The sequence below is a fragment of the Prionailurus viverrinus genome, chromosome D3, assembly GCF_022837055.1.
Source record: "Prionailurus viverrinus isolate Anna chromosome D3, UM_Priviv_1.0, whole genome shotgun sequence".
Classification (NCBI taxonomy): Eukaryota; Metazoa; Chordata; class Mammalia; order Carnivora; family Felidae; genus Prionailurus; species Prionailurus viverrinus.
In genome coordinates, this window is record NC_062572.1 from 71,015,762 (window position 1) to 71,034,426 (window position 18,665).

Consider the following 18,665-nt stretch of genomic DNA (forward strand, 5'->3'; position numbering starts at 1 on the left):
ATGACACAATGGGGCAAGGGAACCATGTAGTGTTATTCCCAGTTTGGACCCTTCACTACTCCTCCCCACCTCCCAGCCAAGGGGGATCCCATGGATCTAAGGAAGAGCCCAAGCCTCAAGTCAGGGGAGGAGGGAGCCCACATTCAGCTCTGGCATCTTTGGTGTAAGATAGACAGTGTACCAGTATAGATGGAGCAAGCAACTGATGACCCACCGGGGCTATGGGATGATGGGAAGCAGAATTCACTTATTGTTTCTCACGGTTTCCAAAGGTGTTCCAGAAGCCTTCAAGGGTAAACCATGTATTCTTTTCTTACAAATCGCCTATGTGAGAAACTCAAATTCTTGTGAAAAAGTAATTTTGGTTATTTACTACCATGACAGTAAAGACAGCTTCGATTAGTTCTAAGAATATTGTGTCATCCAGCCAACTCTATGGGAGGGGAAAGAACACTGGAAAGCAGGAAAAGCTGGGTACCAACAAAGGCACTGCCACTTAGCTGTACCATCTGGACAGGGTCCAGAACATGCCTCCCAGTGGTATTACACCAGACTGTGATCAATCTGTGACCACAGGTAAGAAGCATTAGAGTATTTGGGGTTGACTCATGATCAACCATCACAGTCAGAAGTTATTGGTTAACCTCTATTAATGCAGCCTCCAAAGATTTAGGTCGCAGGAGAACAGGAGAGGGCCACAGGCTACTTCTCTGGTCAGTCAAGACCCACACTCCTGGCTACATGACAGATGCCATAGTTCACGGGGCTATATTCTAAGTGTACAATATATTCCGGAGGTAATCACAACAAGGAATGGCTGCATGGGGAGTGCCAGCCAGGCCAGGAGAGTCTCGTGGGAGAAGACGAGACTAAAATGGCACATTCCCAGAGCCGTCTCCCCAGAAGTTGAGCCCTCGGGTGGGAGTGAGGGGAAAGAGATAACCACCCCCCTCTAAGAGTTTCCAACTGTGGAATAGCTGCCTTCTGAGGGGAGAAGACATTTCTAGCCCAGGCTGGGTGTCACAACACTAAACTTGCTGAAAAAGGAACCCCGATGATAGAAGATGTGACCTCTAACTTGAAGAAATCTTAATCGTCCTAGGCATTTCATAAACACACACTCTGCAAACTAAGACATAAGGGGCTCTACAAACAAGATGATAAAATGAAGAGAGTTGTGGAAATGACAACCTCACCAAAGCACTAAGAAAAATCTCTGCTTTGGATTGCTGAGCCAGAGTTCATACACATCAGGTAATTACGATGGATCAATATGTGCAATGACAAATGGGGTAAAACTTTGGGAGGTCCGTGACCCAGTAGGGAAGAACAGCTGGAATGTGCATGTAATGATCCCTAAGATCCTAACAGAAGTTTGAGACTACACATTCAGACCAATGCAGTTAAGTAGTTCACACGTCTATACCGATAGGTCCTCCATAGTCTCTCAGCAAACACACGTTAGAGGAACAGCTCTTCTTAGCCGGTAAAGGTGGCTCATCAGAGAAGTCGCCAGGATCCCACCCCTGCTCTCTCCCCTACAAGGTCCAAGACATTTTCTGAAAAGACATCCCAGAATTCTAAGTACTCTTGGTACTTGTTCTTCTCAAGGAAGTTAACTCCCTCTCTAACCAAAAAGGACGTCTCTTTCAAAGCAGGTCATTGATCACGAGGCACTTCGTTCTCTAATTCTTGGAATACAAGAGACCTAAATCATTTCCATCATCTTCTAGCTAGAGGTGCCCCTCCTCTGGCTTCCAATATCATGGCTCTATATGATGGGGACAGGAGCCAGGCAGGCTCAGGAACCATTTGCTTTTAAGTCTGTCCACCGTGGTTCTCGAGGACGTTCACACACAGCATCACCCGCAGGCTTTCCATGGCATCCCTCATGCACAGAGGAGATGACGACCCTGCTGTTGACAAAGACCAGGTCTAGTACCTGGTCACACAGGTGGTTACAGGGAAGCTCTCAACCCTGCCTCACACAGATGGGCTAATAAGTATCAACATCTGAGCCTCTACTGATGAGCTCCAGCTCCGCAGGCGAGGCCTGGGCAGCTTGAAACCCTTGCAAGGATTCTCACAAGCAGCCAGTGCTGAGCATCCTGGCAGAAGAGGCCAGACATTCACTGCAACTGGAGGGTCCTCTACCTTCCAAATGGCTTTCAAATTCTCTAACTTCTTTCATCGATCCAAACCCATGCTCAGATCCTCAATTCATGTTGAGATGTCAAAAGCAACCATGCAGGGCTTCAGAACTGGGGAGACTACCAACACTTAGGACTTGTTCTTGTGAGGGACAAGTCTGAATCCCACAGATCAGATACTCTGTCCCACAAGTTTCCTCAACACTGGTCCAAAGACTTTGCTCTTTTATTAATCACTTATAGAGCTTAGAAAAAGAGGAAAAAAAGGATTTGGTTCCACCCATGAGATTATGATGGGGGGGGGGGGGCGAGGGCAGTGGATCTCTCAGGGATATTGAGGCAGAGCTATTTAGGGGAACCTGTTTACTCCACCATGGTCAAGACCAGACCCTGTCAGACACTAGGATTCAAATCTAACTACCTCCATGACAAAGGACCTCCCCAAGGCTTTCTTCGTTTTAAGCCAAAACACTGTCTGTTGTTGTATACCCATGTGCTCATGGTAACCATGAGGAACTGAAAGAAAGCCGTGCTCTTTAACCCAGTCTAGAAAGAGGACTCCCCATTACGTCTCCATAACAGGGATGGGTTGCACGGAGCCAGCTACCTCACGTCACCTCCTTCGCTTTCTAACACACTGACAGGAGCCCTGCAGCCAGAGGCAGGGGGCCTGCTTCTCTGTGGACCAGGAACTAGCCCACAAAAACTAATGGACATTAGACACTGCCCTGGACTCTAAAATCGTCATCCTTTTTGAACACGCATCCCTACCAATAAGGGGAACCGAGAACATATACATTCCTAAATTGCTTTCTGCTCCTGGCCTACACCACACACTTAGTGAGTGGCACCCTGGCAGGCTGTCTCTCAAACACCTAGGAATGTCTCTCAAACACGCATGATGGCTGGGCACCGCAGCATCCTGTATTCTTTTCTGGTGCCGTAGACTACAGGCCATACCGCCAAAGGGGCAGTGGTGCCCACGTTCTAACCCTCTTCTAGGGGCTGCTCCGGAAGCAACCAGAGTGCAATTTCACTCTCAAGGCAAAGTGGAAAGTTGTCTGTCTTCTGTGTAGGAGAATAAAGAAGTTTGAAGCATGCAATTCAAGCAGCATTTCCTCTAAACAGACAGGCAACCACCTATCAACTTCTACAATTCTAATTTCAAACACAACCCTATTAAAAAAAAAAAAGAGTCCCAAAGAACTTCTGTAATCACATGGTATTGCCATCTTCATTTGGCCCTGAAGCTACTATTTGTTCTCTGAGGGAAACCCATGAAGAGAACCCCACTCAGCTTTGAAGTCTCCTTCCAGCTCTTCTCTCATTTGGATAGGATACCACCTACTAATTATTCCAGTATTACCACCATCACCATGACTAGGTCACATGGTTATTGAACACTTACTTTGTGCAGAAACCATTGTAAGCACTTTTCAGGTATCAACTCCTATGAACTTTTTAATATTTAAATTTAAGTTAGTTAACAGAGTATTGGTTTCAGTAGAACCCAGTGATCCATCACTTACATACAAGACCCAGTGCTCCTCCCAACAAGTGCCCTCCTTAATGCCCATCTCCCATTTAGCCTACCCCCCCAACCTACTTCCCTCCAGCAACCCTCAAAGAGTCCCTTATAAAAAGAGAGGAGACAAACCATATTATTTTTCCTTCCTTTCCCCTATGTTCATCTGTTGAGTTTCTTAAATTCCACATATGAGTGAAATCAACCCATAAATTCTAACAAGCTTGTGAGTTAGACACTATACTCATCCCCATTTTAGAGACACTGGTGCAAAGTGACTTCAACTTAAATCATTTGCCCAAAGTCACACAGCCAAGCTCTGAGAAGCCAAGCAGTCTCATCCCGGGACCCTGACACCAAGCCACCTTTGCTTCAGGGCATCTTCCTTTCCTACTCAACTCAGCCACTTGGCAGATGGTCTACAGCTGCTCAGTCTTCCAAGATAGAAATGTAAAAACAGGCAGTTCAAAGTGAAAAAGAAAGTGGTTAACACGGCGTGAAAGGCATTACTGCAATGTAAACAGAAATGTCATTTCATTGCGCCAGGCTTCACGTTTTATTAGCCTTGTAACCAAAAATTATTTCAGACACCTTGGAAAAACTAAATCCTAGCCACATGTCACCACCACTATAAACTCCAAAAGAAACCCATGAGGGGTGGGGAGTTTGACTCTGGGATCAGAAAAAAGCTGTGTCACAAGAACAGCGTGTAGTCAACGAACCACAGGAGCTTGGGGCCACGGGGCACTGACCAGGGCAGACTCCGTACATGGCACACCGCACGCCAGAGTCGGTTTATTTGCTACCGACCCCAAGAAGGAAGTGCAGACGTGCATCCTCCCCTTTCAGAGGAGGAATGGACGAGCTTTAAATGAGAGAACTTGCCCAGGAAGAAACACGGAAAAGAGGCAGGAGACTAGGATGATGCTAACTGGGGTCTGTGCTAGCCCACCTCCTCACATGGGAGCACCCCCCCATGTGCTCCCAGCCCAGTGTGTGCAGGTTTTAACAAGACTTAAAAATAGAGGCAAGCGCCCAAGCACCCTTTTATTTCAATTATTAGTATCTAAAGAACTGCTCCCAGAATGTTACAGGAGTCGAACCAGATTAACACTTCTTCCTCAACTGATAAGAGCAGAGGCAAGAGATTCGGTAAATCTCCCTGTGTATCAAGCCAGGGGGAGGTACCATATCAGATGCGAAAATCAGGATTGAAAAACATACATGGGCTAGAGTGAGGTGCAGGCATAAAGGTGAAATTTAATATAAGTAACTGGAATCCTGCTCAGAGCCAAAAAAATCAATTGTGCAAATGTAGAAGAAAGGCAACATATCTTAAAATAAGTTTAAATTTATAGTTACAAAGATCACTGGTTATCTGGGAGCAGAGGGGTGGAGTTCAAAGGAACAGAAGGAAACTTTTGGGAGTTAAGGAAATGTTCATTATCTGAATCGTGGTGATGATTTCTTGGGTATATAAATATGTCAAAGTGTGTCTACTTGTATGTGCAATTTAAATCTAACTGCATTTTAAATATATGCATTTTACTACCAGTCAATTAAATCTAGTTAAAGTTGTAAAAAAAAAAAAAATAGTTCTTATGCATATGTGGGCAGATTGGGGTGGGAAGAGAATTTTAACGGCTTGCAAACTTATGAAAATTCAACAGTATGAAATGACTGCCAAAAGCCGATGCAATTGTAGGCTCCCCCAACAGAAATTCTGTATGAAAATCAACTCTTCACCTCATCTGGCACACCACATCTAATGAGCACCAGTATCAGAAAGACCAGATGGTATCTAAGGGTGGCCGCTCTGGGACAGGGTCTGAAAACCACACTGGCAGGAACGGCTGTGGCAGCCAGGATCCGGCCTCAAGCTGGGAGCGCCACACGTAAGAAAATGCCCACCATCCTGTACAGCTGCACAGAGCTCAGACCTGTGGGTGAAAGCCAAGGGAGACCAAGCAGAGCATTGGGGAATCAAGAAACTCCAGACGATGAAAGCAGTTAAATATGGCAGCATTTCAGACACAGTTCCCTGCACTGGGGATGTGCAAAAGCAGCACCCAAAGGGACCAATTGCTGGGACATGGTCTCTGGCCTTCTCAAAGCACAACTGACTTCCACCACATGAGTACAGGCTCTCTCCTTCTAACATGCTAAACTCCCCCGGGGGAGAGAAAGAGGATTACTAAACCAAAGACTCAGGAGCCAAAATCTTTTAGCTCTATGATTTTTGATACAGGCCTTAACTTCACCAAGCATGGACAACTAATGGTCCAGGGCTATTCTTTTCTAAACTCACCATTTTAAGAGAATATACACTTACACTCAAGTTTCTTTTAACACAGGGATGTTATCGTTAGCTACATTCACTGCACACTTAAATAACTTTCCCCTACACTCAGAAATTTAAACAGTGGAGCTAGAATTTTAAACATGATAGGTTTTATAGTGCTTTATGTTCTATACCTAAGGATTGCCCTTTGTAATCTCTTAGGTAAGGAGAGCATCCCAGAATTTGAACAGAGGGGGACTACTCAGGGCATGTTCTATAAATAAGACATAATGTAAGAGAAGAAATTAAAAGCTGTTCCTGTGTCCAGACATCCTGAGCATCTTCTGGATCTCATCCTAAAGCAACCTAGTTCTAACCAGTCCTGACTTGAAGCCATCATGAATGGGAAGGAAAACAAAACTTCACCCATCAATCAGGGTTGACTCAAGTCATAATTTCAAAGTTTATGGTAAGAATTCAACAAGTTGGTGCTCCTCACTGGTCTTCCCAGTGATTCTGTCATTTGTTGTACTCAACACCAGCCAATGAACTTCAACATCCACACCCCAAATGTTCACAGTGCTTGACAGCTTCTCAAGACTCTTCATAATTTCCCACTGGGTCCTAGTCCCTGAGGTAGAGCCAATGTTCTCATAAAGGATGACGAAACCAAGGAGTGCCTGGGTGGCTCAGTCAGTTATGCATCTGGCTCTTGGTTTCGGCTCAGGTCATGATCTCATGGGTCATGAGTTCAAGCCCCAGGTTGGGCTCAGTGCAGACAGTGCAGAGCCTGCTTGGAATTCTCTGCCTCCCTCTCTCATAAATCAAACAAATTTTCAAGAAAAAAAAAAAAGGGTTAGGATACCAAGAAGCACAGAAGCCAAAACATTTGCCCATAGCCATTACCAGAAAACAGAACTCGGACAGAAAACACTTCAGTGAAACCAAACATGGCCCTGCTCTCCTCAGCATGACTGCGTGCTCTCACTGAAAACTGGAGCCCAATCACAAAGTACTTCACATCCCAACTTCCCCCAAACCACAGAAAGATCGTGAGTAACAACCAACTTATGTCACAAAATAAGGAAACAGATCTCAAAACAAAATGTGGATTTAGACCACTTACGTATAGTTCTTTTTAAAAAATTATCTTCCCAACAGTCCTAATCCCAGAGTCTGTAGCTGAAGAAACCCTACAAAGTCCTGAGTCCTTTCTCCAATAACCCACAAATACTCCACCCCAATTACCAAGAGGGTAAAGTTGTCCAATCATTTTCACCTCCAAAGATGGAAAATTCAGAGTTTATCTCCTATTACAGCACACATCTCCAGCCTCTCACTTCTACTCGTACCTTTAACCCTTTAACTCTCTTCCTGCTGTTTACCTGAAAGGCCTCTAGATTTCTGGGGCACCACTTTTATACTATGGATATTCCTTTCCATACTGTTCCCTGGAAAACCTTTGAGTTCTCTACAAACTCTGCATACTTCTAGGGACACAAAGCCACCAAGATTCCCTCTCTAGGGACCCAAGCAGGGTTTATAAATTTGATTCCTTCTCTCCCCTGTGAACACAGGCTTTCTGCTCTCAAGGAGCTCCTCCCCATCTCTGAGAAGGCTCCTACCCACAAGAGTCTGTTCCATTCACCACTGGCCCCCGGGCCACAGGTGTGCCTGCTTACATGCCTCCCCGGGATCCCAGGTAATAGCTGTCCCATCTTTCACCATTAGTCACAGCTTGGCAACACAGCAGAGTGAGATGGAAATGTGTGTTCAATTACCTTGGCTACCTGAGCAAATAGAAAGGGCCAGTCCAATAAGATGGCCCACTTTCACCAACAAAGGAAGAAAATGCACTGAAACTCTAGTCTCACTGTGCAACCTTAGATACCTTTAAGCCAAAGGGAAAAGGTCTACCCTTTGGCTCTCATGGTGTCCTGGATCGGCTCTGTTCTGGAAGACCATCTGGATCAGGAGGTACCACTGAGGGAGGGAAGTAAGGCTTCTCAGCTAAAGCAGGGGCTTCAGGGCAAAGTGACCAAGCCTGGATACCAGCCTCATCCATTTACTATCTTCATAACTTTCGATGATTATTTAACATCAAGTCTCTATCCTTGCCTGCAAGGTGGGGATAATGGATCTCACTTGGAGAAATGCATTAATATGTTGATCCCTCCTGTTCTTGAATATCAATCACAGACCCTAAAGCAAATGAAAGGGACATGTGTCCCAGGGTCTCACACCCCATAGTTCCCTATCATTCACTATATAGAGGCTATTTACAACAGACCAATTCTATGCACAAGAATAGAAGCTGCTCACAAGATGTTTCCATCCCTGGAAAAGGTATAGGAATGTGGGGAAAGAAAATATTATGAAACAGGGCCCACTGGAGGAAAAAAAAATATTCTCTGAATATTCCGCATCCTACTACCTCCTTATGTAACAAGCTCTAAGATGTCTCCATACTCTAGACCAGTGTTTCCCAAAGAGTGAAATCAGTCCCTTGAGAAAACCCCTGAAAACAGTGTTGTGTCTAAAATGCATCCCCACCTTAAAACTCAGAAAGCATGTCAACATCACTGCTCTGAGAATCTGTGTTAAAGATGATTCACTGGATTAATAAAAGGGTTTCCCAAACTTGTTTCACCATCTCTTCATCCCTCTGTTAATAGCACACACACTGTCTATGTGTGTGCCCAAAGTTGACCCCGGCCTTCACAGGTCTCCAGTCTGGCCCAACTGTACATGACCATACCTTTGTTTTTTAACAGCTTTTTTTGAGATAATTCACAGAACACCCAATTCGCTCTTTTCAAGTACACATTTCAAAGCGTTTTAAGAAAATTTGCTCAACTATAGATCCATCACCACAATCAATTTTAGAACATTTTTATCCCCTCCCTAAAAAGATACTGATACGCAACCGCTCCCCATTTCACCTCTAGCCTCAAGCCCAGGGCAAACATTAATGTGCTTTCTCTCTAGATGAACATTTCATGTAAATGGAATATGATAGGTGGTCTTCTGTGTCTGGCTGCTTTCACTAGGCAGGGTTTTAAAGGTTCATCTCTGTGGTAGCATGTATCAGGACTTCGTTCTTTTTTATAGCCAAATAATATTTCACTGTATGGATGTACCACTTTTTATCCATTCATCAGCTGATAGACGGTTTTCATCCTTCGGCTATTATGAGTAATGCTATTATGAGCATTTGTATATAAGCTTTTACATGAACATATTATCATTTCTCTTGTGTAATCACGTAAGAGTGGAATTGCTGGGACATGCAATAATTGCGTTTAACTTACTGAAAACTGTCAGACTTCTCTAAAGTAGCTGCACACTGTACATTCACACCAGGAGCACATGAAGATTCTAATTCCTCCACATCCTTTCCAACATTTGTCATTTGGCTTTTTTAATTACACATAACAGGTACCTGTGGTTTTGTGACCATGCCTTTGATGCCCCACTTCTGGAATTATGATCACCCTGTTCTAGCCCCCCAGAGGCCTTCTTCTCACTACATATCCCACCAATTCAAGATCCAGCTTAAACGCTGCAGTTTTCTTGGACCATCTCTGACAGTCAAGACTCCAGACTCAAGTCAAATGACCCCATGCATGGCTTTTATATACACTTCCTGTTGTTACAGGTGTTTTTGGCCCACTATTACATCTTCTCTCTCTAACCAGACTGTGTGCTCTGCAGAGTTGAAGGCAAGTTCTTACATTTTTCAGTATTCAGTAAGGAACCCAGCAAATGATGCATACCACACCAATGTCTGCAGATACAATCTAATGCAGGAGCTGAGGCTGAGAAAGGTAAAACTGGAAGAGCAGGCATTCTGGATCTTTGAGTGGGAGAAAGGAGCAGTACTAACCAGTGGAGTTCGGCCCCCCACCCCGTCTCACAGGAACTATAGGTTGTCATGCAGAGGCCAGAACTCATGAATGTGAGGTTTCATACGATTCTTCTTCTACTTCATTTCAAATCTCCATTTACTCCCAAGTCCAGCCTTAATGAATTCAACAGAGATGGGGACAGTGACCAATTGTTGGCAGTCCTTGTGTCTCCTCCTCCACCTCCTTTCCTCCAGCACAGGACTCCGTGGGAGCTCTCAGGATGGGGATGATGGTCTGTATTTATCCCTTTGAGCTGTGACAGGCTCCCTGACCCACTCAGAACACATCAAGAGTTGGAGAGTCCCTGATGTGAGCCATATCAAGAAAGAAAAATCAAATCCTCAGTGAATCACGAGAAAGAATTGCTGAATCCAAGGCGAACTAAGTCACAAACTCAGCGTAATGCTGGGTGAAGTGATTAACTTTGGTTTCTTACACCCTTCATTTTGCCCAGCTGTTACAGAGGCTCAGATTCAAAGCACACTGTTGAATTAATGGTTATTTCAACTATAACTGATGCGTCAGGAAGAGCACAACACAGTTGGCAGGTATTGTTAAATATGTTCTAGCATCTAGAATTAACAGAGCAGATCTATACTGGAAGTATAGCAACAACCTTCTCTTCCCTCCCCTGCATCTGACCAATGGGTCTCCTCTTTCCCTGCACAGCAAAGATTCTCCAGGGGCCTCCAGTGTCTCTCTCAGATCAGTAACAGAAACGCTAAGTCACTGACCCCACCAAATTCAACAATAGCTCTCTCCTATGGCCACACGTGCTGGTCCTTCTAGTGTAAGTTCATGAGCAAAAATTGCGTAAGAATTTCAGTAAAATTATTTGGCTGCACCCTAGGACTCAGAGAGTACAAGAAGTATAAACCTTAAAATAAAACCCTTAAGGAAGCAATTCCTCATTCAACTTTAACCTCCAAGCCCCTTAATTGCCAAATTTATAACCCATCTATACACCACCCTGTACAACCACATCCCCTTCTAATGGATGTGAACAAGGACCCAAACAAATGAAATAACCCAACTGTAGAAGAACCATGAACCCAGCTTCAAGCATGGAAAGGAAGAATGGAGGCATCTAGGCAAGAGGATCTATGGTGTGGATAAAGCTGGAGGCCAGGAAATTCCAAAAGCTATTGGGGGCACCTCAAGAAGTCTTTGGTAAAGAACAACTTCTGGTACATCTAAGCACAACTGGGTAAAAGAGGAGAATGAAATGAAAAATAGTTATCCGTGACATCAATCCAAAGAGACGTCAAAGAGCTACTAGAACTTTTAGCATGGTAGGAAGTCACAAGTAACCCACACCCACCTTCTCTTTTATAACCATAAAGAAACCATCCTCCAAAGGAGAAAGATAGTTTAAGATTCAGCTTAAGTGATTCTCCCAAGGCATGGAAGCCTGTCCAGACCCCAGATCTCTCTCCAGTGTGCCACACACTTGACCTCCCACAGTAATATATGAATGGGGCTATGTACTGAAACACATTAAAACCCATTCTTCTCTCCACATGGCATGGCCTTGAACCACACTTTGTTAGGTTTGCGTAAGTTATCAAGGTAAGTGATTTCTGGCCAAGCCCCGAAGTAGATTTATACAGTATGTGGTCTTTCTTATGGCATTAAAGAGATCAAAGGTTGAGACCATTTTAGCGTCCCCCCCCCCACCCCGCCCCGACTCTCCTACTACATTTAGGAGAAATAAAATGGTTACGGATCATCCTGTTTGTTAAATTGCTCAGTTCTCCCATCACTGCTTATTTTGAACATAGTATAGATCTAGAAGGAAGCAGAACTTTTTATATACAGAGCTCTACAACCAGCAATACCACACTAAATCTATAAACAAGCTTATAAAAAGCAGCCTTCTTTCTTAGAAAAGTTAATCGGGCTGACAATTATACTCTGAGATCCACTGAAGCACAGACCATCTTAAACGGGATTCTCCTTCTCACTAAATTAGCCTAAGTGGCCCTACTCCCCACAAAGGACTTTCCTACATTTGCTGCTAGCTCCATAAGGTGTTCTGTAGAAATGGCAAGAAAGATGGCTGACAAGATCCAGCATGTTAGTGTGAACAGGAATATGCATTTCCACCAAAACTTTGGTGAAACTTTCTTTCCCTACTTTATGCCTGAATAGCTTAAGACCATCAATGTGGTGATTAGTTTTAGTTGTCAACTTGGCTAGGCCAGAATACCTAGACATTTGGTCAAACACTGGTCAAGATAGTGCTAGTGAAGCTATTTTTTAGATGAGATTAACATTTCAAATCAGATTTTTTTGTTTACCGTTACCCTTCATAATGTGGGTGGGCCTCAACCGATCAGATGAAGGCCTTCCTCCAAGACAGAATTATGACAGCAGACTGCCTTCAGACTTCAAACACATCAACTCTTCCATGGGTTCCAGCCTATTAACCTCTCCTGTGGATTTTGGATTTGCCAAGCCTCCACAATTACATGAGGCCATTCCTTACACACACACACACACACACACACACACACACACACACACACACTCTCTCTCTCTCTCTCTCTCTTTCTTTCTCATCCCTGGTTTACTTGTTCCATTTACCTGTAGAACCTTAGTACAATCACCTAGCCCATTTTCCAATGAAACAGACCAGTACCCATCTTTCAGAGCTAAAAAAGAGCAATACAGAGATTTACTTCAGTGTCTAAAGAGAAACTCTAACACCAAAAACCAAAAAAAAAAAAAAACAAAAACAAAACAAAACAAAACACCCAACCTACTACACATAACTACTATTTTGAAATTCCTATCTAAATGCTTGGTATATTAAGAAGTTGTCCAAGAATCCTGGTTCCTTCAAAGGGAATCTGCAGTGGAATCTGCAAAATGAAGGGTGATGCTAGAAAATGAATTTGTGACACCAGAGGGGAGGAAAGAGTGCCAAAAGGAAGCCAAGGAGACATGAAATCTAAGGCATCCATTTATTTCATTGCTCAGAAAATGAACAAGGTCTTGGGAGCCACTGTTCAAGAATAGGTTCAGGTTCCCAAGAAGATGCTGAAGACATGAGGAAATGCACTAAGAAACAGAACCTGGGCTGGTTCTGTTTCCAGTACTTTTACTCAATCCCAGGATCACCAACTGATTGCTAGGCAAAAGCAGTCAAGGAAGGCAGAAACTTCTACCAGAAGGACTACCCAGAAGGACTCCCAGGCTGAGGTCATTCTTACCTGGCCATCTGCTTGTAGGCTTCTTCTGCCACAGCAAAGATGTGGGGGTCCATGTCCCCCATGTTTTGGCCACTGTAGGCATAGATGACATCTTGACCATAGATTGGCAACTGTTCATAAGGATTAATGGCAACAAGCACAATACCTGCAAAGAGACAATGTAGTCAGATTCTGATAGCAATACAGCCACCTGACATCCACTTTCAAAGGCCCTTGTTCATATCCATCAAACTAAAACATGAAAAATGAAATGAATCACAACCAATCACTCAACTAAATCAAGACGTATCTGTGTTGTTGTCCAGGTACTGTGCCAAATCCTGTTGGAGAAAAGAAAGCTGGGCTTCCACATGCCCTAGTGCATGGAATAAACACAGGTCCATGTACACACGTACACCACTGCTCAAACTCCTGAAATACATAAAAATGTTGCACAACCAGAGAGAAGAGGATGCTTAATTCTGTCAACAGGTGTTAGGCTTTATTTTTTAATTTTTTTTTAATGTTTATTTTTGAGAGAGAGAGAGTGCAAGCAGCAGAGGGGCTGAGAGAGGGGGGACACAGAATCCGAAGCAGGCTCTGAGCTGTCAGCACAGAGTGGCACAGGGCTCAAATCCACAAACCGTGGAATACATGACCTGAGGCGAAGTCAGACGCTTAACCCACTGAGCCACCCAGGTGCCCTAACAGGTGTTAGGCTTTAAAAGCCATCTCTGTCTTAAAAACTGAGAACTGAGGGTTGATGGGGGTTGGGGGAGAGGGGAAAGTGGGTGATGGGCATTGAGGAGGGCACCTGTTGGGATGAGCACTGGGTGTTGTATGGAAACCAATTTAACAATAAATTTCATATTATAAATAATTAAAATAAAAAATAAATATAAAATATAAATATAAGCCATCTCTGAATTGAAATCTAGGAAATGAACAAATTTTCATTTGTGTATGGGTTATCTTACCTAAATACAAATTGTGGGCATGTAACATGATTTACATATCTTAAGGTCAAATCTTGTCTCTGCCAGTTATTAACTGAGTTATTCTGGCAAATTACTTAACCTCTAAGCGCCTCAGTTTCCTGGACTATAAAATTGGGAACAGCAATTACCTTTACTTGATTGTCCTGAGGACAATGATTAATACAGAACTTAGACCAGCATCTTGCATAGTAAGCACTGTGTGTTAGATTTTTATTAGCTCACATCACATTTTATCATGTATTATCTTTCCTTTTACTTTTTAAAAAAAAATTTGCATCCCCAGAACCATACATCACAATGATGGACTCAATAAATACACACTGCATGAAGAGTCAGCAAATCACCTAACATTCCAGATCTTTTATGGAAGGGCACATAATATTTGAGAATGTAAAAAGAAAAAAATTATTATCTTCAAGAGAGAAATGCATGCCTTTTTCTTTCCCAAAAGAGCACATTCTGGATCTTGAAAGAACCACTGACAAGGGTACAAAATATTTGAGCTTTTCCAGGCATGTGGGGAAAACAGGAATGGAAAAGTCATTGCCAAGTGGGAGATCTCCACCATTGTGTCTCCCTTTGGTGTTTGAAAAGGGACACAAGTCAAGAAAATAAGACAAACCAGAGAATGAGAAAAATATTTGCAAAAAAACATAACTGATAAAGGACTAGTACCCAAAATACATAGAAACAATTGAGGAACCTCCATACCGCTTTTGAGTGGCTGCACCAGTTTGCATTCCCACCAGCAGTGCAAAGGAGATCCAGAAGATGTGGTGGGGGTGTGTGTGTGTGTATACATTTATATATATACACACGTACATACACAATGTGGTATATATTACTCAGCAATCAAAAAGAATGAAATCTTGCTATTTGCAACTACGTGGATGGAACGACAGAGTATTATGCTAAGTGAAATTAGTCAAAGACAAATATCATAGGGCCTCACTCATATGGGGGCGGGCTAAATGGGTAAGGGGCATTAAGGAATCTACTCCTGAAATCATTGTACTATATGCCAGCTAACTTGGATGTGAGGCTGTGGAGAAGTGGAAACTCTTTGTTGCTGTCCAACGCAAAATGGCACAGCCACTTTGGCAGTCTCTTACACAAAACAAACTTACCGTAGGATTCAGCATTCACACTCCTAGGTATTTATCCAAAGGAGTTGACCACATATCCACACCACCACCTGGCAGGTGGATGCTTGTGGCAGCTTTGACAATTGACAAAACTTAGAAGCAACTAAGATGTCCTTCAATAAGTGAATCAAATGCAATACATCCAGACCATGGACTGTAAGTACTATAAAAAGTGATTTATCCAAGTATGAAAAGCCATGGATGAAGCTTAGAGTGTTACTAAGTGGAAGAAGCCAATGTGTATACAGCCACATATGGGGATTCCAACCCCATGATATTCTATAAAAGGAAAAATGATAGAGGCAGTATAAAACATCAGGGGTTGCCAGGGACAGGGCAGCAGAGGGGGTGGGGTGGGGAGGGATGCAGAGGCAGATCATAAGGGATTTTAGGGCAGTGAATCTATGGTTAGGATAGCATAATGGTGGATACGTGTCCTTATACATTTGTCCAAACCCACACTATGTACACCACCAAGAGTGAACCCCAGTGGAAACTATGGACTTTGAGTGATGATGATGTGCCACTGTGGGTTCATCAACGGTTGGGGAAAGGGTATTATATGGGAAATCTCTGTATCTTTCCCTCAGTTTTGCTCAGTTTAAAGTTGCTTTAAACACTAAAGTCTATTTAAAAGAAAGAAATGCCAGAGAATACTTGGAAGAATCTTGTCTGTTACATTTCAGGCTAAGGGAGGAAAAGGACACCCACCAAGTCTTCAAATGGAAGTTTGCCCGAAAAGACCACCTGGACCAAAAACCAAGGCCCCAGACCCTGATAAATTCCCCCTAAGGCTAATGACTTGGAGAATTCTTCAAAACAGCCTTACATGTTCTACTGATTGTTAGAGAGTTGTACAAAACCCTAATTCACACAGCATTCAAATTTTGATATTATACTCTAAGGCCACACATTCTCCTAAAATATCTCAGCCACTTTCACAGCAGAAAACAAGTGTTTCCTGATGACTCAGAGCTCTGGGCAACACTGATCACTCTCAACAGCTGATGCTATAGGAGCCAACGGGCATTTGGGTAAGCGTGTACAGACACCAGGACCTCTTCTAGAAGGGATACCTTTAAACGTTGAAGCTGATGGTGGTTTATTCCTTTCTCCCCAAATGGGAGGTTTTTGTTGTTGTTGGAAAAAAAACACAACTTATTAAAACCTCTGAATACTAATGGTCTTTTTCAGATAATATCACCATTGGCAATTGGGTTGAAGTTGTTTTGGGGAAACTACTTCTCACGCACTGACGTCTGACAGGAAAGCTCACTGGAACTTAGTAGCCAACCCATCGATTCCAAATCCAAGTGGATTATCACTGTGAGAACAACTCTGGTCCTAAGGCCTCACTTGTGATCATGACAAGACCATGGCTCTGAGGCACAGCTGGGACAACCCCCACAAAGAAACCCGTGGCCTGACTCCTCAATCAGATCCTAAAATGATTTGCCCCACAGACAATGGTTTCTAGGGATCTAGATCTTACCATACCACTTAATATTCAAAAAAGAAAAAAACTGGAATGTGGGAAATTGAGAAGTTTCAAGAAAACCAAACAGAATTTTGAGGACATTTTATTGTAAAGTATTTGCCATGTTTTCTGCTCATGGATTTGACAAATTCATCACACACCACATCTGTACATGGCAAGGGAGAGAGTCAGACAAAGACAGGACTTCCTTAGAGGACAGAAGCCAGCCAGGCATGTTCACAGGAGTGCGCTCAGTGGAGAGAGCAGACTTCTGAGCTAGGACCCTGGGATCTACTTACTGCTGTCCTACAGGCTCTGGGACTATGCCTAAGTCAGGCCATATCGTGTGGTCCACTTCCTTCCCGGCTGAGCTGTGATTAACACCAATCATCCCACAGAGATGTAGGGCAGCCTAATTAAGCCACATTCACTGATTGCAAACCTTTCAAGGGTCTCAGTTGAGAGGTACTCAGGAGAATGCTAGTAGGATTCCTAACCATTAGAGTTTAACACATCAAGTCTGAAGATTGTAAGTACTTTCAAACACATGCAGCCAACAGATGCACGCCACTTACCACAGTAAGTGTAGATGTGGTTCGACTCCAGGAAACGGACCTTTAAATTATGCAAAACTGCAGGCTCATGTAGATAGCTAAGGGCAGTTAGGTCATTTTCTCCCACCAAGATATCTGGATTCCGCAAAAAGGGCAGCTGGTTGCTTTGGACATCAATAGGGTATTCCCGAATCTAAAGAAATGCAAGTAATAGACACAGAAAGGCAGGGTTATGAACCATTTAGCCTGTATCCAATATCCTGTCACATTGGCTGGATCACGGTCCTAACATGATCATACCTGATGAAGACAGACAACCTTCTTTTAAAGATGAGCAAACCGAACAAAGTACTTATGTTGCCCTAAGAGACCAGCCCTGGAGGAAAATTTGCTGGTAACAGAATCCCAGTATATCAAGATAAAAGACTGAATGACAGGAGAGATTCAGGAAGCACAAGATTTAATGACATGTTCTACTGGCTTCTCAAAGAAAAGATACTGAGTCTTGAATCCTGGTCGCAACAGGAGTACTGCTTCTGTCTCCCATGCAGCCAACTTTCTTCACCCCCATTTAATGCTGATGCCTTCCTCTGCCCTATATCATCCAACACGTTCACTTTTTTTTTTTTTTGGATTGCCTTATAACAAACTGCTCTCCATAAATGCCCTCCAGGTGTACACATATTCCTCAACATCCTGACAACAAGCGACTCTAGGGCAGGAATTTTACTTTGACCTAACATATAATAGGAGCTCGAGATCTATAGGTGTGTATAATCAGGAAGTCTCAAATCAAGGTGCTATTCTTATATCCTTAGCATAGCAGCTGGACAGGAGTACTCAAAGATGCTTTCTGACACGTTATGTTTAAAACTGACTCGTGTACACACTTACCTACATAATAGGAGAATCTTGGCTACAGTTTATCATGTCCTATCCAAATTCCTTATAGTGTTGTTAAAAATCATCTGAGAGCTTGTAAAAACAATTTCCCCAAACACTACTTATATGTTTAGGAGTTCTGGGGTGGGGCCCAGGAATCTGAAATTTTGAAAAATCCACAAGTAGTTCTGCAACAGGCGATTTACAGATATCTTAAGAACCACTATTCTATAGAAGCCTTTCAAGAAAGTCTACGGACATAGCTTCAATTTACTAGAGGAACAGTTTTTTAAAAGAACATACATATCAATGTTCTCTCCCATCTCTCCCACTTTTAGATGGTCACACACAACCAGATATTAAGGTATATTAAAACCAGCAAGTTTAATAATGCTGCTAAAATCGGCAGGTAAGTGAAACCTAATAGCAGATCCCGAAATAACAAGCACAGAAGGAAAATTTGTTAAGAATGCTGAAGCAAATGGTTAAAAATGAATTTCCCATCTAATAGCAGCAGATAAAGCCTTTTAAGGAAAAAGAAAATAGAGCTA

The 18,665-nt window shown here is 43.0% G+C and overlaps 1 protein-coding gene across 2 annotated transcripts in view; it reads right to left on the minus strand.

The window, feature by feature from the left end:
• MYO5B (myosin VB) overlaps positions 1–18,665 on the minus strand; it is a 339,094-nt gene that overhangs the window by 167,509 nt on the left and 152,920 nt on the right. For both annotated transcript variants that reach the window (XM_047828137.1, XM_047828138.1), the window contains exons 3-4: positions 17,254–17,425; positions 13,080–13,224 (exon numbers count right to left, since the gene is read on the minus strand). In XM_047828137.1, the coding sequence (XP_047684093.1) occupies positions 13,080–13,224; positions 17,254–17,425 (317 nt within the window). The remainder of the gene's footprint in view (positions 1–13,079; positions 13,225–17,253; positions 17,426–18,665) is intronic.